The 23,722-nt window shown below is 42.0% G+C and overlaps 1 protein-coding gene across 1 annotated transcript; it reads left to right on the forward strand.

The window, feature by feature from the left end:
• Positions 1 to 1,650: 1,650 nt before the first annotated feature.
• On the forward strand, positions 1,651 to 7,896 carry ndufv1 (NADH:ubiquinone oxidoreductase core subunit V1). The gene is made up of 11 exons (XM_064984081.1): positions 1,651 to 1,728; positions 2,496 to 2,614; positions 2,727 to 2,809; positions 3,012 to 3,182; positions 3,423 to 3,606; positions 3,960 to 4,149; positions 4,369 to 4,581; positions 4,936 to 5,102; positions 5,366 to 5,447; positions 5,585 to 5,730; positions 7,617 to 7,896. Exons 2-11 carry the CDS (start codon positions 2,504 to 2,506, stop codon positions 7,692 to 7,694), a joined length of 1,425 nt encoding a protein of 474 aa, XP_064840153.1. The 5' UTR covers positions 1,651 to 1,728; positions 2,496 to 2,503; the 3' UTR covers positions 7,695 to 7,896.
• Positions 7,897 to 23,722: the final 15,826 nt, after the last annotated feature.

The raw sequence follows: 23,722 nt of genomic DNA on the forward strand, positions 1-23,722 counted from the left end.
TGAAATTAACCAGACTCAGAGGTAAACTTCATGTCTTTACTCCATCACTATCTGTGTAATCCCCACATTCCTTTACTGACGTGGTGACGTCCTATCTCAGTATGTCATGTCAATACACGACATCCCTCCTTTACATGGATATGAACGTCAATGTCACCCTGACATACACAACAGCACTTATTCTTTATCTGTATAGCAACCTTTATCTTATCAATAAACAACTGAAATCTGTTCATGGGTGTCTGGTATGGGTGTCTGGTCTTTGTAGTGATCCCTCACAGATGGTCTCTGGCTTGGATTCTATGTACTGTCTCAGAGTTGTCCTTAGATTGTGGATCCGGCTCCTCAATTATTATATACCTCTTCACGGATGTTGTATTCCTTAAATACCTGGCTCCAGTTTGAGATTGAACAACCACATTGTTGGAGAAGTGCAGTATTATCATGTATGAGCTTTTGTACCAAATACATTACGTTGTTACAGGTGTCAAGCTTATGGGGATGTGGCAGCAGTGTGTAGGAGGGACGTTCCTAGGTGTGAGAAGTGTGCAGAAGGGCATGAGACAAAGGAATGTGTAGCATTGGGGAAAGTAGTGGAATGTGTTAATTGTAGGGGTGCCCATGGGGCTGGGGTTCAGAAATGTCCCGTGCGAGAGAGACAGGTTGAGGTTTCCAGGGTCAGAGTAGAGCAGAAGTTGTCATATGCTGAGGCAGTGAAGACAGTAGAGGAAGATGGGTCAAGGGGGAGGGATCCTGAGAGGAGTGGTGTGAGTAGTAGATATGTACCAGTACAGAGGGATAGGCCATCAAGTGAATGTGTTTCAGTAAGATTGGATTTTTAGCATTTATAGTTATGGTTATCAATTGTACTGCAGTGATGTCACAGAACATTTAAGTTGTGGTGGTAGTTACAGAGAGGTATTTGGGTGTACGAGATTTGACATCAAGAGTTACAGGGTGTGTGTTAAGTGGTGATGTCCCATCCTTTCCTTGGGGCTGCACGTAGGCTAGTGGTTAGAGTGTTGGGCCAACACACTTTTCATGGCATGGAAAAGTTGCTTGATCAAATCCCTGAGCTGACAAGGTAAAAATATGTTGTTCTACCCCTGAACAAGGCAGTTAACCCACTGTTCCTAGGCTGTAATTGTAAAAAATAATTTATTTATAACCGACTTGCCTGGTTAAATTGAAAACAAATTAAATTTAAATTCAGGATGATGAGGTAGAAATAAATGCATTTAATTAGTGCAGTTGGGTGGTGTAAATTGTATTTGATATCATTTTTAAATTTGTGAGCGTAGTGTTAGAGGGTATGGTATTTATTTGTTACATTTTATCTATCAAGCGAAGTGTAAATTAGGGAGTTGTACTCCAGTACTAGACTGAGAAGTTGGAGCGTGAGCCTTCTGCTTACTAAAATGCATTTCAACTGACACTTTGGCTATCTTACTCCGACGTTTAGCGACAGTCGTCCATCCAGAATTCTCATTCTCTTCACTCCTCTCACTGGTAGATGCATCAGACTCAATCTTGACATCTGCCATTTCCCATGCATTCCTACAACCAACAATAGTCTGGTTAGTGCTGATTACCCAATCCCATAGGCCCATCTGTTGTATTTAGGGAGTTGTACTCCAGTCTAGTAGGTGGCGGTAATGCAACAAATTGGATACCTTCATTGAAGAAGAAGAACGTAATTTTGTAACAGGTTCGGGATTCAACACCAAGGTACGAAGACCACTTTTACAACAAAAACATTGTTGATTGTTGTTTTCATAGCTACATTAATATATCATGCAAAACGCAACAAAAATAATACGATTATTATGAGACTTGGAGCAGTTTTATGCATCAGAAGTCGATTGTCGTAGCCTGTTTAGCATGCTAGCTAGCTACTGTAACGTTAGCTATCATAAAGTGGAGGTCATGGTGGGACGTTTGCAGGTCCTGGTAGTGCTGTGCCAGGGGAAATGTGTTTGGCTTTTAGCTAGATATTTGACGACGTCTCCTTACACACCTTTGAACATTTGCCTGTGAAAGGTTACAATTTCAGTGCTATGCATCCTTATCTAGCTAACACCTTATACACCTTTGAACATTAGGCCCGTGAAATGTTACAATTTCAGTGCTATGCATCCTTATCTAACTAACACATCTGATTAGCTAGCTAAGTTAATGTATTGAGTTGACAATGACAACAGTATTCTTTGTTCAGTGGCGACGAAAAGAGTTGCCTGACATAAGCAATCGGTATGCTTCCTTGGCATGGATTTTATGATGGTCATTGATGCTATTCATGTAACGGCGCCTAATGTTTTTGTGTTGTATTTGGGTCGTGTCACATTGCCATTGGGTTTTGTAATGTTGCTTGAGCTTTTGTAATGGGGATGGAACTGAAGCCTGCCCTGGATGTTGACCAATGAATATAATTGTATTGTGGCTACATTTGAAATGATTTGAACTATCGACATGACTGCTTCCTGTCCTGCAACCAGGTATCAGGATGCTGTCCCTGTCCCGGTTGGCTTTGGTCTGTGCTGCGGCTCGGGGCCCAATTGCTGTCTGTCAAGGCAGAGTGACGTCCATCACACGATTTAACAGCACAACTGTTGAGGTATCCTTCCACAAGCTGTGTAAAGTGCAAACTTGACAATTCCAGACTATTGGTAGCAAATATTCTGTATTGTATTTAGACTATTAGGCCTAATGTTTTGCAATCTCTTTAGGCACCACCAAAGAAGACAACATTTGGACCCCTGGCTGACCAGGATAGAATTTTCACAAACCTGTATGGCCGACATGACTGGAGGTACCATTACAAACTGTTCTCTATACACAATAACACTCTACACAATGTCAGAAATGCTGGCCTTTGGGGTATGAGAGCTTGGACCATCATTTTTCATCTGTACAATTATATAACATTCCATGCATATTACTTAATCAATCAATCGTATAGTATTCTTAGGAATTAGGTGTCATATTACTTCTCTCTCCCTTTGTCGCTCCAGGCTAAAGGGAGCTCAAAGTCGTGGTGACTGGTACAAGACCAAGGAGATCCTGCTGAAGGGAGTGGACTGGATCCTCAACGAGATCAAAGTTTCAGGGCTGCGGGGGAGAGGTGGAGCAGGGTTCCCCACCGGCATGAAGTGGGGCTTCATGAACAAGCCCAGTGATGGCAGGTCAGTGGTACTGCCTATGTTGCTCATGTGATGCACCGTTCTGACGTTTCCCCTCGGTACTGATCTAGGATCAGCTTTCCCTCCCCCAATACTAATCTTAACCATTAGTGGGGAGAATGCTAAGCTTACCCAAAATCAGAATCCAGGTGCAACTATAGCCTACACCCCCATTTGACACTGCCAACTTTGACCTGAGAAAGGAATCTAAAACTCCTATCCCCCCCTTCATCTGATCCTTAGACCAAAGTACCTGGTGGTGAATGCTGATGAAGGAGAGCCTGGCACCTGTAAGGACAGGGAGATCATGCGTAACGACCCCCACAAGCTGGTGGAGGGCTGCCTGGTGGCCGGGAGGGCCATGGGAGCCCGCGCTGCCTACATTTATATCAGGGGAGAGTTCTACAATGAGTCCTCCAACCTGCAGGTTGATCTCTAAACAGTTATGCTTACTCTTCTTAGATGTGGCACACTTTTTCACCTTTTCCAGTGTTCCTAGTACGTTCAGCACATATGGTTCCTTTTAAGGTTTTTGATTTTGAATGATGTCTTCTTTAATCTTGGCCATCTCCACCCGGCACAGCCAGAAGAGGACTGGCCTCTCGGTTTCTTCCTCGGTTCTGGCCTTTCTAGGGAGTTTTTCCTAGCCACCATGTTTCTACCCCTGCATTGCTTGCTGTTTGGGTTTTAGGCTGGGTTTCTGTACAGCACTTTGAGATATCAGCTGATGTAAGAAGGGCTTTATAAATAAATTTGATTTGATCCTGGTTTTGACCTCAGGTGGCCATCAACGAGGCCTATGCAGCTGGTCTGATTGGGAAGAACTCCTGCGGCTCTGGCTACGACTTTGACGTGTTTGTGATGCGTGGGGCTGGTGCCTACATCTGTGGAGAGGAGACGGCACTCATCGAGTCCCTTGAGGGCAAGCAGGGGAAGCCCCGCCTGAAGCCCCCATTCCCTGCTGACGTTGGTGAGTTTCTGAGGTGGAGAGGAAGATGGAGTCCCCCCATGATGTAGTAATACCAGAATATGGAACTAATCATGGCATGGCAATGATATCTTTTTGATGATAATAGGTCAATTTAGAGGTTCAACAGAACACCCTCTACATCAATAACATCCAAATATCCTTGAACTTTTCTTCTAAAAGTTTAGTTCTAAACTGGATGACTATTTTATTCCCTCCAAGGTGTGTTTGGTTGCCCAACAACTGTCGCCAACGTTGAAACGGTAGCCGTGGCGCCCACTATTTGTCGCCGTGGTGGCACGTGGTTCCTAGGCTTTGGCAGAGAGAGGAATTCAGGCACAAAGCTCTTCAACATCTCAGGTCATGTCAACACCCCCTGCACTGTGGAGGAGGAGATGTCTATTCCTCTCAAGGACCTCATCGAGAGACACGCAGGTACGTCCTTACCGTACACCACGTGAGCATTTAAAACTGAGCTGCATCTCTCTTCCCAATATATAATAACCACCTCACCATTGTTGCTACAGTTAGCAAACATGTCAGTTCAAAGATATCCAATATATGTAGTGTATGTTGCCTTAAATTAGTAATAAAGCAATCCAGAGGATTTTAACATTATCAGGTGGTTTTGTATCAAAGCCCTCAATCAGGTTTCCTAGTAAACACTAATGCCACAACAGACCTTTCTCAGTATTAAGGTACAGTATATATATATATATATAGTACTTGCTCATTAACACACGTGCAGCCTCAATTCAACTGACCAAAGTGAATGTCTCTCTCTCCCAGGTGGTGTGCGCGGTGGCTGGGACAATCTGTTGTGTGTGATCCCTGGAGGCTCTTCCACACCCCTCATCCCCCGTTCAGTGTGTGACTCCGTGCTGATGGACTTTGACGGCCTGGTCCAGGCTCAGACTGGCCTTGGCACTGCCGCTCTCATCGTCATGGACAAATCTGTAAACTCTCATCCACACTGTATTGGTTGGTTTCCCAGACAGTGATCAAGCCTAGTCCTGGAATAAGAAACACTTTCAATAGAAAATCTCCATTGAAAAGGATATTTTGGACAGGTCTAGGGTTAATCTGTGTCTGGGAAACCGACCCTGTATGTATAAGTATCAGTATAACACTGATGAGAAAGTGATTCTTACATATAGGGTAATTGAAATTAGATCTGACACATTGAGATATGTTGTTGAGAGATGTACTCTCATTGCAGACTGATGTCATCAGAGCCATCGCCCGCTTGATTGAGTTCTACAAACATGAGAGCTGTGGCCAGTGCACCCCCTGCAGGGAGGGTAAGGAAAGCTACTTACTTAACTATTTTGATTCATACGTTGTGCCTTTTAAAGACTGCTACAAGTCTGTTTGTCTCTCTTTCTACCCTATTCCCATATTTATCTTATTTTTTCCATCTCTCTTTCCCTCTGTGAAGGAGTGGACTGGATGAACACGATGATGTGGCGCTTTGTGAAGGGTGATGCGCGGGCGGCTGAGATCGACATGATCTGGGAAATCAGCAAGCAAATTGAGGGGCACACCATCTGTGCCCTGGGTGATGGAGCCGCGTGGCCCGTACAGGTAAATACATGAGATACTCTATACAAAGTGCATTGGGAAAATATTCAGACCCCTCTTTTCACGTCATGTTACAGCCTCATTCTAAAATAAATTAAATAGTCCCTCTCCCCTCAATCTACACACAATACCCCATAATGAAAGCAATAACAGGTTTTGAAATTTTTGCAAATGTATTAAAAAAAACCCAACTGAAATCACATTTACAGAAGTATTCAGACCCTTTACGCAGTACTTTGTTGAAGCACCTTTGGCAGCGATTACAGACTCAAGTCTTCTTGGGTATGACACTACAAGCTTGGCACACCTGTATTTGGGGAGTTTCTCCTATTCTCTGCAGATCCTCTCAAGCTCTGTAAGGTTGGATGGGGAGCATTGCTGCACAGCTATTTTCAGGTCTCTCCAGAGATGTTCGATCGGGTTCAAGTCCTGGCTGTGGCTGGGCCACTCAAGGACATTCAGAGACGTGTCCCGAAGCCACTACTGTGTTGTCTGGGCTAGAGATCAACCGATTTATGATTTTTCAACGCTGATACCGATTATTGGAGGACCAAAAAAAGCCGATACCGATTAATTGGATGATATTGTTTTATTTATTTGTAATCATGACAATTACAACAATACTGAATGAACACTTATTTTAACTTAATACATCAATAATATCAATTTAGCCTCAAATAAATAATGAAACATGTTCAACGTTGTTGAAATAATGGAAAAACAAAGTGTTGGAGAAGAAAGTAAAAGTGCAATATGTGCCATGTAAAAAACGCTAACATTTAAGTTCCTTGCTCAGAACACTTGAAAGCTGGTGTTTCCTTTTAACATGAGTCTTCAATATTCCCAGGTAAGAAGTTTTAGGTTGTAGTTATTATAGGACTATTTCTCTCTAAACGATTTGTACTTAATATACCTTTGACTATTGGATGTTCTTATAGGCACTTTAGTATTGCCAGTGTAACAGTATAGCTTCCGTCCCTCTCCTCGCACCTACCTGGCCTTGAACCAGGAACACATCGACAACAGCCACCCTCGAAGCAGCGTTACCCATGCAGAACAAGGGGAACAACCACTCCAAGTCTCACGTTTGACGTTTGAAACGCTATTAGCGCGCACCCCGCGAACTAGCTAGCCATTTCACATCGGTTACACCAGAATAAATGTTTTGTTTCCGGGTACGACCATATTAATGACCAAAGGCTTGTATTTCTGTGTGTTATTATGTTATAATTAAGTCTATGATTTGATAGAGCAATCTGACTTAGCGGTGGTAGGCAGCAGCAGGCTCGTAAGCATTCTTTCAAACGGCACTTTCGTGCGTTTGCCAGCAGCTCTTCGCAATTCTTCAAGCATTACGCTGTTTATGACTTCAAGCCTATCAACTCCCAAGATTATTGCAAAGAGCTGCTGGCAAACGCACGAAAGTGCTGTTTGAAAGAATGCTTACGAGCCTGCTGCTGCCTACCACCGCTCAGTCAGACTGCTCTATCAAATCAGACATAATTATAACATAATAACACACAGAAATACGAGCCTTTGGTCATTTAATATGGTCGTATCCGGAAACTATAATTTCTAAAACAAAACGTTTATTTCAGTGAAATGCCTGATTCACATTATAGTGCCAAACTAAACTATACTGGGCTGGCCTGGTTACACAATAATGCCTCATAGTGAAAATATCCAAGCCGGCACAGTATGGTTCGGGTCAGTCCTATAGAATGAGCAATTATTGTGCATTGGTGGTACGTAATACAGGGTTGTATGGACTGCCTGCATCTGTCCAGAGACTACTATTTAAACAGACTGTATTTGATTTGGTAATAGTGTAGTTGGCTGACTTGCCCTTTTCTTAACTCACTGCCTCATACTCTTCTTTCTCTCTATAGGGATTAATCAGACACTTCAGGCCTATCATGGAGACCCGAATTGCAGAGTTCCAGCAGAAGGACCAAGCCAGAACTTAAATCACTCCTTCTTTCCCTTCCTCTACCCTTCATTCACAAGTTATTTAAATAAGAATGCATTGCCTCATTCATTGTGAATAATTGCCTTCCCGTTTTTGCCTTTGTCTGAAGTCGCCAATAAAGCTGTATGTAACTAAAATAGTTAAACAATTTAACAGTTGTGCTGTATATGTATTGTTCATTTAAGACTTACAAAATTCAATCTTGGAATTGGTATTTGTTTCTTCATTTTGATGAATCGGTGTTCGTCTCTCCTGTCATTTAACAGAAGGAACATTGTTGAGGAGCATGGTCCATGCAATTGCAGCTGTTGATGATACAAATGAACTACTGTATGAATATCAGTAACCTGCAATTGCCATTGTGTCATTTAAATTTCTCACAGCAGAAATAGATGAATCCAGTCTACCATGTCAGAGTGAAACAGACCAAGAACAGTCTGGCATGTGATCTGACTGAATTAGGACCTACCCCCAATATAAAAAATGTTTTTTTAAATAACTTTTGATTGGGCTCTTCAGATAGTGTATATGAACATTTCATAAGCAATAAAAAAAATACAATTTGTTTTAAAAATGCAACATGTTCTCTCAGCCTCATGGCAAATGTGTAAAATAGCATGAGTTTAGCTATAAAACTGCCCCGTTAACTTTGCTGGCCCCGCGAAACGGAGGTACGCCACTGTTAGGACCGCATGGTCTATTAAGTACTTAATGCCACAGTATGATTCATAATACCCATAAAACCTAGCGGTCAAACAGGAAAATGGTTCCAATAGTTTTTTTTTCACCATTAAATTTTAGAAACACTTAAAATAAGGGTTGTGTTTTCTGTAGGCTTGCCCTAACGTGACCTTTTTTGATAATCGTGTAAATCTCTCGGGCAAGGTGATTCGAAAATCCTGTTTAGATGTAGAAGTAGACATCGTGCAAGACTACAAATCCCTGCATACTCCGGCAGTCGTTATTAGCTACACCTTGATCCAAAACGAAAGATATATTGAACATTTTAATTTACTGTTCCATATTAACTAATGTCTTATTTGTCTATTTAGTCTTGTACAGAATACTTTCCTAGTAGCAGTCAGATATTTATAGTGTGCCATGAATACTTAGGCTAAGGTTTTTTTTGCAAAGAAGCTATATTACTACCTACCTACAGTACCAGTGAAAGGTTTGGACAGATCTACTCCTTCCATGGTTTTTCTTTGTTTACTATTTTCTATAGTGTGGAATAATCGTGAAGACATCGAAACTATGAAATAACACATGACATGTTGTAACCAAAAAAGTATTGAATCAAAATATATTTGAGATTCTTCAAAATAGCCACCCTTTGCCTTGATGACAGCTTTGCACACTCTTGGCATTCTCTTAACCAGCTTCATGAGGTAGTCACCTGGAATGCATTTCAATTAACAGGTTTGTCTTGTTAAAAGTTAATGTGTGGAATTTCTTTCCTTAATGCGTTTGAGCCAATCAGTTGTTTTGTGACAAGGTAGGGGTGGTATACAGAAAATTTGGTAAAATAACAAGTCAAGTTATGGCAAGAACAGCTCAAATAAGCAAAGAGAATTGACAGTCCATCATTACTTTAAGACATGAAGGTCAGTCAATGCGAAAAATTTCAAGAACTTTTAAAGTTTCTTCAAGTGCAGCTGCAAAAACCAAGCGTCCTCTTATGAGGACCGCCACAGGAAAGGAAGACCCAGAGTTACCTCTGCTGCAAAGGATAATATTTTTTGCAGGAATCTCCTTGTGAATGATTTTGCCGAAGATTCTATCTCTGCTGGGCTGGGCAACCTGCTTTTGCGATCTCGGATTGTAGCCCAAATAAATGCTTCAAAGAGATCAAGTAACAGACATCTCAACATCAACTGTTCAGAGGAGATAGTGAATCAGTCCTTCGCGGTCGAATTGCTGTGAAGAAATCATTACTAAAGGACACCAATAAGAAGAAAATACTTGCTTGGGCCAAGAAACATGAGCAATGCACATTGGACCGGTGGAAATCAAATTGTATTGGTCACAAACACATGGTTAGCAGATGTTATTGCGAGTGTAGAGAAATGCTTATGCTTCTAGAGCCGACAGTGCAGCAGTATCTAAGAGATAATATCTAACAATTCCACAACAAAACCAAATACACACAATCTAGTAAAGAAAAGGGATAAGAATAAGTATAAAATGTATGGATGATCAGTGACAGAACGGCAAGATGCAATAGATAGTGAAGGACACAGTATATACATATGAGATAAGTAATGTGAGATATGTAAACATTTTTAAAGTGCCATTATTAAAGTTACTAGTATTCCATTTATTTAAGTGGCCAATGATATCAAGTCTGTGTAGGTAGGTAAGGCCTCTCTGTTCTAGTGGTGGCTGTTTAACAATCTGGTGGCCTTGAGATTGAAGCTGTTTTTCAATCTCTGTCCCAGCCTTGATGCACCTGTACTGACTTCACCTTCTGGATGGAAACTGGGTGAACAGGTAGTGGCTCAGGTGGTTATTGTCCTTGATGATTTTTTTTGCCTTCCTGTGACATTGGGTGTTGTAGGTGTCCTGGAGGGCAGGTAGTTTGCCCCCAGCGATGCGTTGTGCAGACCACACCACCCTCTGGAGAGCCTTGCGGTTGTGTGCGGTGCAGTTTATGTACCAGGCGGTGATGCAGCCCGACAGAATGCTCTCAATTGTGTAAAAGGTAGTGAAGTTTTTTGGTGGCAAGCCACATTGTTCCGCCTCCTGAGGTTGAAGAGGTGTTGTTGCGCCTTCTTCCCACACTGTCTGTGTGTGTGGACCATTTCAGTTTGTCAGTGATATGTACACTGAGGAACTTAAAACCTTCCACCTTCTCCACTGCTGTCCCATCGATGTGGATAGGGGGGTGCTGCCTTTGCTGTCTCCTGAAGTCCACGATCATCTCTTTTGTTTTGCTGACATTGAGTGAGAGTTTTTTTTCCTGACACCACACTCCGAAGGCCCTCACCTCCTCCCTGTAGGCTGCCTCGTCGTCGTTGGTAATCAAGCCTACCACTGTGGTGTCGTCTGCAACCTTGACGATTGAGTTGGAAGGCGTGCATGGCCACGGACTCGTGGGTGAACAGGGAGTACAGGAGGGGGCTGAGAATGCACCCTTGTGTTGAGGATCAGGGTAGTGGAGATGTTGTTCTCCACCTGGGGGCAGCCCATCAAGAAGTCCAGAACCCAGTTGCACAGAGCAGGGTTGAGACCCATGGCCTCGAGCTTAATGATGAGCTTGGAGGGTACTAATGGTGTTGAATGCTGAGCTATAGTCCATTAGCAGCATTCTAATGTAGGTATTCCTCTTGTCCAGATGGGTTAGGTCAGCGTGCAGTGTGATGGCAATTGCATCGTCTGTGGACCTATTGGGGCAGTAAGCAAATTGAAGTTGGTCTAGGGTGACAGGTAGGGTGTAGGTGATATTATGATCCTTGACTAGTCTCTCAAAGCACTTCATGATGACAGAAGTGAGTGCTACGGGGCGATAGTAATATAGTTCAGTTACCTTAGCTTTCTTGGGAACAGGAACAATGGTGGCAGGTTTTAAATATATATATATATACTTTTATTTAACACTTTTATATATACACTTATATATATATACACTATTATTTATTATTTAATATATACACTTTTATTTAACCAGGTAGGCTATTTGAGAACAAGTTCTCATTTGCAACTGCAACCTAGCCAAGATAAAGCGTAGCAATTTGGCACATACAACAACACAGAGTTACACATGGAATAAACAAAACATACAGTCAAGAATACAGTAGAAACAAAAGAAAACAAAAAGTCTATATACACTGACTGCAAATTAGGTAAGATAAGGGAGTTAAGGAAATAAATAGGCCGTGGTAAAAAATAGGTAATTACAATATAGCAATTAAACACTGGAATGGTAGATGCGCAGAAGATGAATGTGCAAGTAGAGATATTGGGGTGCAAAGGAGCAAGATAAATAAATACAGTATGGGAATGAGGTAGATAGATGGGCTGTTTACAGATGGGCTATGTCCAGGTGGAGTGATCTGTGAGCTGCTCTAACAGCCGGTTGCTTAAAGCTAGTGAGGGAGATATGAGTCTCCAGCTTCAGTGATTTTTGCAGTTCTTTCCAGTCATTGGCAGCAGAGAACTGGAAGGAAACGCGACCAAAGGAGGAATTGGCTTTGGGGGTGACCAGTGAGATATACCTGCTGGAACGCGTGCTACGAGTGGGTGCTGCTATGGTGACCAGTGAGCTGAGATAAGGTGGGGCTTTACCTTGCAGAGACTTGTAGATAACCTATAGCCAGTGGGTTTGGCGACGAGTATGAAGCGAGGGCCAACCAACACAGGTCGCAGTGGTACAGGTCGCAGTGGTGGGCAGTGTATGGGGCTTTGGTGACAAAACGGATGGTACTGTGATAGACTGCATCCCAATTTGTTGAGTAGAGTGTTTATAAATGACATCGCCAAAGTAGGATGGTCAGTCTTACGAGGGTATGTTTGGCAGCATGAGTGAAGGGTGCTTTGTTGCGATAAAGGAAGCCGATTCTAGGTTTCATTTTGGATTGGAGATGCTTAATGTGAGTCTGGAAGGAGACCTAGGTATTTGTAGTTGTCCACGTATTCTAAATCAGAACCGTCCAGAGTAGGACGGGTGGGCAGGTGCAGGCAGTGATCGATTGAAGGAGTTTAGTTTTACTTACATTTAAGAGCAGTTGGAGGCCACGGAAGGAGAGTTGTAGATATTGAAGCTCATCTGGAGGTTAGTTACTCTAAACCTTCAAGCTGCATACTGGACCCTATTCCAACTAAACTACTGAAAGAGCTGCTTCCTGTGCTTGGCCCTCCTATGTTGAACATAATAAATGGCTCTCTATCCACCGGATGTGTACCAAACTCACTAAAAGTGGCAGTAATAAAGCCTCTCTTGAAAAAGCCAAACCTTGACCCAGAAAATATAAAAAACTATCGGCCTATATCGAATCTTCCATTCCTCTCAATTCTTTTTGAAAAGGCTGTTGCGCAGCAACTCACTGCCTTCCTGAAGACAAACAATGTATACAAAATGCTTCAGTCTGGTTTTAGACCCCATCATAGCACTGAGACTGCACTTGTGAAGGTGGTAAATTACATTTTAATGGCATCGGACCGAGGCTCTGCATCTGTCCTTGTGCTCCTAGACCTTAGTGCTGCTTTTGATACCATCGATCACCACATTCTTTTGGAGAGATTGGAAACCCAAATTGGTCTACACGGACAAGTTCTGGCCTGGTTTAGATCTTATCTGTCGGAAAGATATCAGTTTGTCTCTGTGAATGGTTTGTCCTCTGACAAATCAACTGTAAATTTCGGTGTTCCTCAAGGTTCCGTTTTAGGACCACTATTGTTTTCACTATATATTTTACCTCTTGGGGATGTTATTCGAAAACATAATGTTAACTTTCACTGCTATGCGGATGACACACAGCTGTACATTTCAATGAAACATGGTGAAGCCCCAAAATTGCCCTTGCTAGAAGCATGTGTCAGACATAAGGAAGTGGATGGCTGCAAACTTTCTACTTTTAAATTCGGACAAAACAGAGATGCTTGTTCTAGGTCCCGAGAGAGTGACAGGAGGGGCAAAGCCAGGCATAGGTAGGCACGGAGTTAGAGATGAAGAGAGAGTGAAATGGGAGGGGCAAAGCCAGGCATAAGTAGGCATGTTGGCGACCACGCAGACAGTCAGAAACGTGCATCAGTAATCAAAAGATTTAGGCTATAGGCTATAGGCTATTGCAATGCTGTATTGTGCAATTTCTTGGCTTGCAATGTCTCGTGCAAGTTCACATACCTTAAGGGAACATTTTGACATTCGCCATATGGTTAGTGAGAAAGTCCATATTGCAAATGTACGGTCCCTTACTAGACGTCCGAAAACATTTGTAAAATGCGGGGACGGCGTTGGGCCGAGCGGCAGGGCCGGACCTACCGGGAAGTCATCAAATGAACTTTGTCGGACATTCGGTTTTCATTTTATAAAATAATCAAATTTTGGTCATTTTTCCGCTATCCCGGAAAATCCCACAAGAGGGCATAAGCAATCATATTGCAATTTGACAAAACATCACGAATCACGATGGGGCCTTATCTCGAAAACTGAAAATATTTCGAAGCCGAAACTTGGTGAGCGTAGGTTTGGCATAATGGGCAGTTGGCCCCGAACAAGATGGCGTCTAGGCAACGGTTTTTGAGTTATGGCCATTTTTCTGGGATTAAAGGTCCAAAATTAAAATAGAGAAAATCTTTTTTCACTTCACGTCAAAGTCAAGGAGCCTCCGGTGTCAATAAAAAAAAAATCAGCCATTTATCTATCGTCATTTAAGAGAAATCGTACAATGCCTGATTGGTGATGTTCAAATATAGGTGTTTTTTTTTCAACAGTTACAGATCCAGTTGCAGGGTGTTCATATGAATCTTTTTAAAGTGTGCTGCGGAGATCTGCGAGATTTCTGTGATTTTCTATGATTTTCTGAAATAACACACACTCACTAAACCCTCCGTAAATAACTCAGTTCTTAACCTCTTGAAACTCCCCATCCCGGATCCGGGATTGTGACTAAGCCTCAGGCTCATTAGCATAACGCAACGTTAACGATTTCTGAAAATCGCAAATAAAATTAAAATAATGCGTTTGCTCTCAAGCTTAGCCTTTTCTTAACAACACTGTCATCTCAGATTTTCAAAATATGCTTTTGAACCATAGAAATTGACTAATTTGTGTAAGAGTATGCAAAGCTAGCATAGCATTTTGTGTAGCATGTAGCACGCAACATTTTCACAAAAGCCAGATAACCAAATAAATAAAATCATTTACCTTTGAAGAGCTTCTGATGTTTTCAATGAGGAGACTCCCAGCCACATACCAAATGCGCAGTGTTTCCTGAAAGCGTCTGTGTGTAGGAGAAATCGTTCCGTTTTCTACATTGCGCCTGGCTACCGAAACGAACCGAAAATGCAGTCACCTACAACGTGAAACTTTTTCCGGATTAACTACATAATATCGACCGAAACATGGCAAACGTTGTTTGGAATCAATCCTCAAGGTGTTTTTTCACATATCTCTTCATTGACATGCAGTTCATGGAAGCTTGCTTCTCTCTCTGTGCCCCATGGAAAAATACTGGCAGGTGACTTTTGCGCACCAATTTCGGCGCAGGACACCGGGCGGACACGTGGTAAATGTGGTCTCTTATGGTCAATCTTCCAACGATCTGCCTACAAATACGTCACAATGCTGCAGACACCTTGGGGAAACGACAGAAAGGGCAGACTCATTCCTCTTGCGTTCACAGCCATATAAGGAGATCATGAAAGACAGAGCCTCAAAAATCCTTGTCATTTCCTGGATGCCAAGTCATCTTGGTTTTGCCTGAAGCTCACGTTAAAGGGCACGCACAGAGAAGATATTTGTATTTCTGGACACGTCAGAGTGTTTTCTTTCGAACAGTAGCAATTATATGCATAGTCGAGCATCTTTTTGTGACAAAATATCTTGTTTAAAACGGGAACGTTTTTCTTCCAAAAATGAAATAGCGCCACCATAAGTGTAAGAGGTTAACGTAAAGACTTAAAACTCAGGATTCTGTAAAGGCATACCCCAATCAGGATATGAGTTTATTTATAGCTTCCTGTGCCAACAGGAAGTGCCTTAAATGGTGTCATAGTGGCTGTTTCCAAGGGTTAAAAAGGTCTGATCTTTTCAAAACTTCATATGTGTGATTAGGCAACCCTCCTGAACTGTAAAATCAGTCATTTCTCCCAACAGATGTCAAAGAAAAGCTCTCACACACACACAGCAAGGATGGAGTGACAAAGTGCGGTGCTTAAAGACACAGAGAGCAGGCAATGGCATTACCATAATCCCTAGGCCGTGCTGAGTTCAACGAGATATCCCGCTTGACCGTAGCTCGCTCGGTCTAAGCGCAGCGACCATTAGAAAAGTAGGCCCAAAATAAAGCCTGCCCCACAATGTCATTTGCTTTTGGGTGACAGTGTGAGAACCGTTAGGGTGAGAAACACAATTCGACATCAGGTACGTTCCTAAGGTCCTCCCGATACGTGCAAGCCTAAACCTTTACCGTGTGGCATTAACCCTTCACAGTTAAAAGAAGGTGTTTACATCAAACAGTTTGCATTATTGACTTCTCTCCCCATAGGTATACATTGCCTGCTCCTCTAAATTCAACCTGAGGCCTATGTGGGTTATGAATGCCTTATGAACCTGTCTTCGATAACAGTCCATCAGGACACTATGAGGTCTACCTGTGTCGATTCTAAGCTTCCTGGACCAACCGGAAGTGGTTAAAATCACCCTAAAAGTGTATATCCATACCCTGCCTGCAGTTTGATAGACATAGTGCCTTCAACCCTGTGTAAATCAGTCAATTCTTAACGTAAAGACTTAAAACTCTGGATTCTGTAAAAGCACACCCCAATGAGGATATGTGTTGACTTATAGCTTCCTGTGCCAACCGGAAGTGCCATAATTTGTGTCTAAGGGGCTGTTTCGAAGGGTTAAAAAAATCAGATCTGTCCAAAACTTCATATGTGTGATTAGGCAACCCCCATGAACTGTAAATCAGTCATTTTTCCCATATAAATTCAAAGGAAAACTAAATCACACAGATACACAACTTGGAAGGACGGACGTATTGGGGTGCGTAGAGACTGACACTGCCTCCAATAGTTAGCTTTGTTCGAGCTAAAAAAGAACCGTCAGACCTAGAGTTCCGAAACTTTAGAAACTTGTTCTAGACCTCAGGTCGATAGTGCGTGGTGAGTTAGGTGGCTCTAGAAGGTTCTCGGACCGAGAAACAGCCTCGTACATTTGCAATGACTTCAATTCATTTTGGCCATTACGAAAATGGCGACATTTAGAAAAGTCTCAGAGACACAAGACTAGGTGCATTGAAACCGGCTCGGCCCATAGAGACGGACCCCAACATTTCTGTCCGATAGCTCATTCAAGGACCCCATAGCAAGGCATGGAAAAAAGTGGATTTTCAGCACCAATTAGGGTTTTACTCGGGCACCGAAGGACCTATCGATCCGAAACTCGGGATTCGGGGTCGCCTCACATAGGACTACACATAATGTCCGAACTGGACCCGCAGCTAGAACGTAACTATGTGTTTTACGTTTTTATTATGTTTTAAACTAAAGGCGCTGTGAATTATGGGCCTGCTCTGACATATGTGATAGTTGGCTTCTAAATGAGTTAGAAAAAGTGGGTTTGGTGTCAATTGATATCAGATTGGTGTCAGAATGACATCTAATTGACTGATGGACACTGACTTACTAGTTGACTTTTGTGCATTTGCAATATGTTTAAACGGAGAGGGACCATCACCAAAATGGCATTCTGAAATCAACACAAAAAATGGCATCACCATAGTCTCCAGACTGTGCCGAGTTCAACGAGACGCCCCGCTTGACCGTGTGGCATTCACCCTTCACAGTTAAAATAAGTTGTTTACATCAAACAGTTTGCATTGACTTCTCTCCCCATAGGAATACATTGCCTGCACCTCTAAATTCAACCTGAAGCCTATGTAGGTTATGAATGCCTTATGAACCTGTCTTCGACAACAGTCCATCAGGACACTATGAGGTCTACCTGTGTCGATTCTAAGCTTCCTGGACCAACCGGAAGTGGTTAAAATCACCCTAAAAGTGTTTTGAAACACATCACCTGTCATGATGAAAATCACTCTATTCATACCTATGTTGATCAGTCAATTTTTAACGTAAAGACTTAAAACTCAGGATTCTGTAAGAGGCTACCTCAGTCAAGACATGTGTTTACCTATAGCTTCCTGTGCCAATCGGAAGTGCCTTTAATTGGGTCACACTGTCTGTTTTGAAGGGTTAAAAAAGTCACATCTTTTTAAAACTTCATATGTGTGACTAGGTAACCCTCCTGAACTGTAAATCAGTCATTTCTCCTAACAGATGTCAAAGAAAAGCTCTCACACACACACACAGCAAGGATGGAGTGAAAAAGTGTGGTGCTCAAAGACACAGAGAGTAGGCAATGGCATAAACACAATCTCTAGGCCGTGCCGAGTTCAACGAGATATCCTGCTTGACCGTAGCTCGCTCGGTCTGAGCGCAGCGACCATGAGAAAAGTAGGCCCAAAATGAAGCCTGCACCACAACGTCATTTGCTTTTGGGTGACAGCGGCGGAACCGTTAGGTTTAGAAGGACAATTCAACCACAGGAATGTTCCTAAGGTCCTTCCGATCCGTGCAAGCCTAACTTTGACCGTGTGGCATTAACCCTTAACAGTAAAACAGGGTTTTTTGATCTCATAGAATACAATGATATCTCTCCTGCCTGCCTGCTCCCCTAAATTCAACCTGGAGCCTATATGGGTTATGAATGCCGTATGAACCTGTCTTCGGTACCAGTCCATCAGGCCACTATAAGGTCTACCTGTGTTGATTCTAAGCTTCCTGGACCAAACGAAAGTGGTTAAAATCGCCCTAAAAGTGTATACCCATACCTTGCCTGCAGTTTGATAGACATAGTGCATTCAACCCTGTGTAAATCAGTCAGTTTTCATGGTAAAGACTTAAAACTCAGGATTCTGTAATGAGGATGCTGTAATGCACGTGCATTTGCAATATGATTCAATAGTGAAAAAAACATCACCAAATGGACATGATGAAATCAACACAACGAGTGATGGAAAGGAACAACTATCACTGCCAGGCCATCCTGTGTTCCCATAGCGGGCATTAATATCAGAATGACCGGTAAATGCATTGACAACCATATTTTTATTTTTGGGTTACCAGGTGACTATTTTCAATCACCAGTTGCACAACAATGCATATCCATCAGAATATTTTAAACAGTCCATAAAGCTCTCAGGATGGCCCCCATAGATAGAGGGCCATAGTAGGGTACTCCCATAGCGGACATGGACAATAGGAGTCCCGGTAAATGCATTTACAACCATATTTTTATTTTTGGGTTACCAAATGCCTATTTTCAATCACCAGTTGCACAACAATGCACGTGCATTTGCAATATGATTCTATAGTGAAAAAACATCACCAAATGGACATGATGAAATCATCACCACGATTGATGGAAAGGAACAACTATCTCTGCCCGGCCATCCTGTGTTCATCAGGCCAGTCAATTTAGTATTTCTGCAGGATTTTTGAGCACAACAAATTTGTGATGGTAAATGCCCATTGAAACATATTGCAAATGCACGTGCATTTGCAATATGATTCTATAGTGAAAAAAACATCACCAAATGGACATGATGAAATCAACACAACAAATGATGGAAAGGAACAACAATCACTGCCAGGCCATCCCGAGTTCATCAGGCCAGTCAATTTTGCATTTCTGCAGGATTTTTGAGCATGTCAAATTTCTTATGACATTTGGCCCCCACAAAACATATGCCTTATGCACAAGTAAAAAAAAATAATTATGATAATAAAATATGACTAAAGTATGTTGATACAGTTCTTATACGTGTGTAATTGACACAAAATTCGAAAGAATTTCGAAAAATGGTCCAGAAAGCACTTTTTTAAGGGTGTGTGAAGTTTTTTATAAAATTTTGCAATTTTTCACTTTTGACTTTTGACTTTCTATGAAATCATATTCCAAATGGAGAAAACATATGCCTTATGCACAAGTAAAAAATAAATAATTATGATAATAAAATATGACTAAAGTATGTTGATACAGTTCTTATACATGTGTAATTGACACAAAAATCGAAAGGATTTTGAAAAACGGTCCAGAAAGCACTCTTTTAGGGGTGTGTGAAGTTTTTTATGAAATTTGCAATTTTTGACTTTTGACTTTTGACTTCCTATGAAATCATATTGCAAATGGACAAAACATATGCCTTATGCGCAAGTAATAAAAAAAACATGATAATAAAATTGGACAAAAGTATATTCATACAGTTCTTACACGTGTAATTGACAAAAAAAGCTAAAGAATTTCAAAAAACGGTCCAGAAAGCACTTTTTTAAAAGGGGTAATAAGTTTTTGACAAAAAATTCATTTTTTCAAAATTTTGCTTTTGGATGTTGACTTGGGGTACATTTCCAATATGAAAAACCAAGGTGGAGCGCACACGCCACCTGTTGGATTTTTAAAGTGTTACAACTGGCATTTGCCATATGGCATTTGCAATACACTTTGCATGAATCAACGCCGAATTGGGTGGTATTGGACACCGTGTATATGGTTTGTCCTATGCCAATGTTTTCCCATTCATTTTTGTCCATTTCAGGGGGGTATTCCCTTACATTTATTTGGTGTGGGCTATGGCCAAACAGTAGCCTGTGTAAAGTTGGGTTAATAAACCGTCAATTCATTAAATCAATCCTCTGTCAGGACAATTGTTCCTTTATTATCTAGTCTGGTCATTACAATACTTATAACTGATTGCTTTGGTTCTGTCCAGGTTTCAATGGAAATATGGCGAGGTCTGTTTATATATTTTTTGTGGGGGACTTCTCGTTAAGCACTTCCGGCCAGTAGTTCGCAGCTCGCTAGCTAACTAACTCACATAACTTCCCAGGCAAAACAGGTGTCATGTCTTATTATGTCTGTTCCTGTTCTTTCTCTTCACTCTGTCTCTCTCTGCTGGTCTTATTAGGTTACCTTCTCTTTCTCTCCTTCTCCAGCTGTTCCTCATCTCCTCTAACTACCTCGTTCACCCTTTCCCCACCTGTTCCCTTTTTTCCATCTGATTAGGTCTCTATTTCTCTCTCTGTTCCTGCTACTTTCGGTGTCAGATTCTCGTTTGAGTTTCTCATGCCAGAAGCAAGCTATCGTCTCGTTTGCTTCATCCTTGTCCTATCCTGTCAGAATCTGCCTGGCAGGTGCATCCTGTACACTACTAACTGTCTTTCGTTTGCACTGTGTCCAGTTCATCTGATGCTACGTGAGATCAGGTACCACTGTTCCTCTATGACCCGCGCCTACCCAGAGCAACCTGCAGCCTGTCGCCGCTAACCCAGCTATTCTCCTCTGCTGCTAAGAAGGGGACTCTCTTGTTATTTATCAGAGGGACTTTATGTTTCATTTGTCGCCTTCTCTGCGGGTTGTCTATTTTGCCATTATCAACGTCTGAAGAGGATCTATGTCTTACCTGTGTTCTCATTAAAGAACTCTGTTTTTGTTAAACCGCTTTTGGGTCTTCACTCAAGTGCACAACAACAGGCATTTAATGTTCGGTAAGGGGATGCCACAATAACTGGCAGAAACGGAAGCTGTTCATGGAGCAGGAAGGTTTTGTCCACCAAATTATTTTGAGATTGGAGTGCAGTTGAGCAGCTGTGCACCTTTTGATTTGCACCCACCTCCTATGGATGAGTTGTCTCTTCGGCTTTGGCTCAAAGCATTGAACTTGAAGAAACCACCAAATCGACCCTATGTGTGTTCTTATCACTTGGTGGACAAGAGACCGACTGAGAAGTGACTAGCCTAGATGCTCCAGTTAGGCTGGACTCATTACATTTTTAACAATGCTTTTTTCTGATAAAAAAACAAGTTCATTGCATCCGCCGTGGAGCCCAGTTTCATAATATTACCATATCCCAGCTTCTTGCCGTAGTTTTTAAATAATCAACAAAAAAACAGGCCTTATTTTAGGGCGTTTTTCACCCGGCCAGCTCCAGTTCTATGCCCACATTGTTCTACGCCACAATGCCTGCTTCACTATTGTTGGCAATGAGACCTGCCCACGTTGTAATAACAACAAAAAATTGTTCATGGAACTCTGAGGTCGTCCCATTGATTCCTATAGGGGAAATATACAGTTGAAGTCGGAAGTTTACATACACCTGAGCCAAATACATTTAACTCAGTTTTTCATAATTCCTGAAATTTAATCCTAGTAAGAATCGCCTCTCTTAGGTCAGTTAGGATCACCACTTTATTTTAAGTATGTGAAATGTCAGAATAATAGTAGAGAGAATGATTTGTTTTAGCTTGTATTTTTTTCATCACATTCCCAGTGGGTCAGAAATGTACATACACTCAATTAGTATTTGGTAGCATTGCCTTCAAATTGTTTAACTTGGGTCAAACGTTTCGGGTAGCCTTCCACAAGCTTCTCACAATAAGTCCTGACAGCAAGCAATTCAGGTGTTGAAGCACGGTGGCTAGGAAAAACTCCCTAGTAAGGCCAGAACCTTGGAAGAAACCAGGCTATGAGGGGTGGCCAGTTCTCTTCTGGCTGTGCTGGGTGGAGATTATAATAGGACATGGCCAAGATGTTAAAATGTTCATAGATGACCAGCAGGGTCAAATAATAATAATCACAGTGGTTGTCGAGGGTGCAAGGAGTAAATGTCAGTTGGCTTTTCATAGCCGATCATTGAGTATCTCTCCCGCTCCTGCTGTCTCGAGAGAGTTGAAAACAACAGGTCTGGCACAAGGAGCACGTCCGGTGAACAGGTCAGGGTTCCGTAGCCACAGGGAGAACAGTTGAAACTGGAGCAGCAGCACAGCCAGGTGGACTGGGGACAGCAAGGAGTCATCATGCCAGGTAGTCCTGAGGCATGGTTCTAGGGCTCAGGTCCTCCGAGAGAAAGAAAGAAAGAACGAGAGAAAGAGAGAATTAGAGACAGCATACTTAAATTCACACAGGACACTGGATAAGACAGGAGAAATACTCCCGATTTAACAGACTAAACCTAGCCCCCCAAAACATAAACTACTGCAGCATAAATACTGGAGGCTGAGTCAGTAGAGGTCGGGAGACACTGTGGCCCCATCCGACGATACCCCCGGACAGGGCCATACAGGCAGGATATAACCCTACCCACTTTGTCAAAGGACAGCCCCCACACCACTAGAGGGATATCTTCAACCACCAATTTACCATCCTGAGACAAGGCCGAGTGTAGCCCACAAAGATCTCTGCCATGGCACAACCCAAGGGGGGGTCGCCAACTCAGACAGGAAGATCACGTCAGTGACTCAACCCACTCAAGTGACGCACCCCTCCTAGGGACGGCATGGAAGAGCACCAGTAAGCAAATTGATATAAAACAACCCCACAACATTTTTTAAAATGCTCACAAATTTCCACAAAATGAGCGCAAATGTATATAAAATATGGCTACAAATAATAAAACGAGCTCACGAATTGTAAAACGTCCACATACTATAATATACATCCACTATACTTTTAGTTTTGGATCTTATGATGATATACCCTGGAGGTCGGGACCCACAGGGCAGGTGTCCTGCGTGCCCATTCGGTAATCTGGCCCTGATCATCAAGATGTGTTAACGGTACAGGTCCCCCCGCTCAACTCAAATGGTGGCGCACAGAATGCAAAAATATTCTTAGAAATATTTAACCTCCACACATTAACAAGTCCAATAGCTCAAATGAAAGATTAACACCATGTTCATCTACCCAGTGAGTCAGATTTCTAAAATGTTTTATGGCAAAAACATAGCACATATTTATGTCAAACCACCACAAAGACACAGACGATATGCAGCCATTTTGTCGAACAAAAGATGCAATCACAAACGCAGGATTAAAAGAAAAATGATTCACTAACCTTTTGAAAATCTTCATCAGATGACAGTAATATGACATGTTACACAGTACATTTATGTTTTTTTCAATAATATGCCATTTAAATCTCCGTTTACATTGACGCCATGTTCAGAAAATGCTCAGAAATGTCCGGAGAAATTATAGAAAGCTCGAGCCAGATAACAGAAATACACATCATAAACTTTGACTAAATATACATGTTCTACATATAGTTTCAAAGATACACTGCTTCTTAATGCAACCGCTGTGTCACATTTATTTTTAACGTTACGGAATTAGTTCACTATGCAATAATCTGAGACGGCGCTCAGACGTAAGCAATATTTCTCCGCTATGCTGGAGTCAACAGAAATAAAAAATTACAACATAAATATTCCCTTACCTTTGATGGTCTTCGATCAGAATGTAG

This window comes from Oncorhynchus masou, chromosome 13 (genome assembly GCF_036934945.1).
Source record: "Oncorhynchus masou masou isolate Uvic2021 chromosome 13, UVic_Omas_1.1, whole genome shotgun sequence".
Classification (NCBI taxonomy): domain Eukaryota; kingdom Metazoa; phylum Chordata; class Actinopteri; order Salmoniformes; family Salmonidae; genus Oncorhynchus; species Oncorhynchus masou.

Coding starts and splice junctions, on each gene's coding strand:
- ndufv1 (XM_064984081.1), top strand. CDS start 2,504: ATGCTGTCCCTGTCCCGGTTGGCTTTGGTCTGTGCTGCGGCTCGGGGC. Junction 2,810..3,011: donor TATGGCCGACATGACTGGAG/GTACCATTACAA, acceptor TTGTCGCTCCAG/GCTAAAGGGAGCTCAAAGTC. Junction 5,731..7,616: donor GAGCCGCGTGGCCCGTACAG/GTAAATACATGA, acceptor TTCTCTCTATAG/GGATTAATCAGACACTTCAG.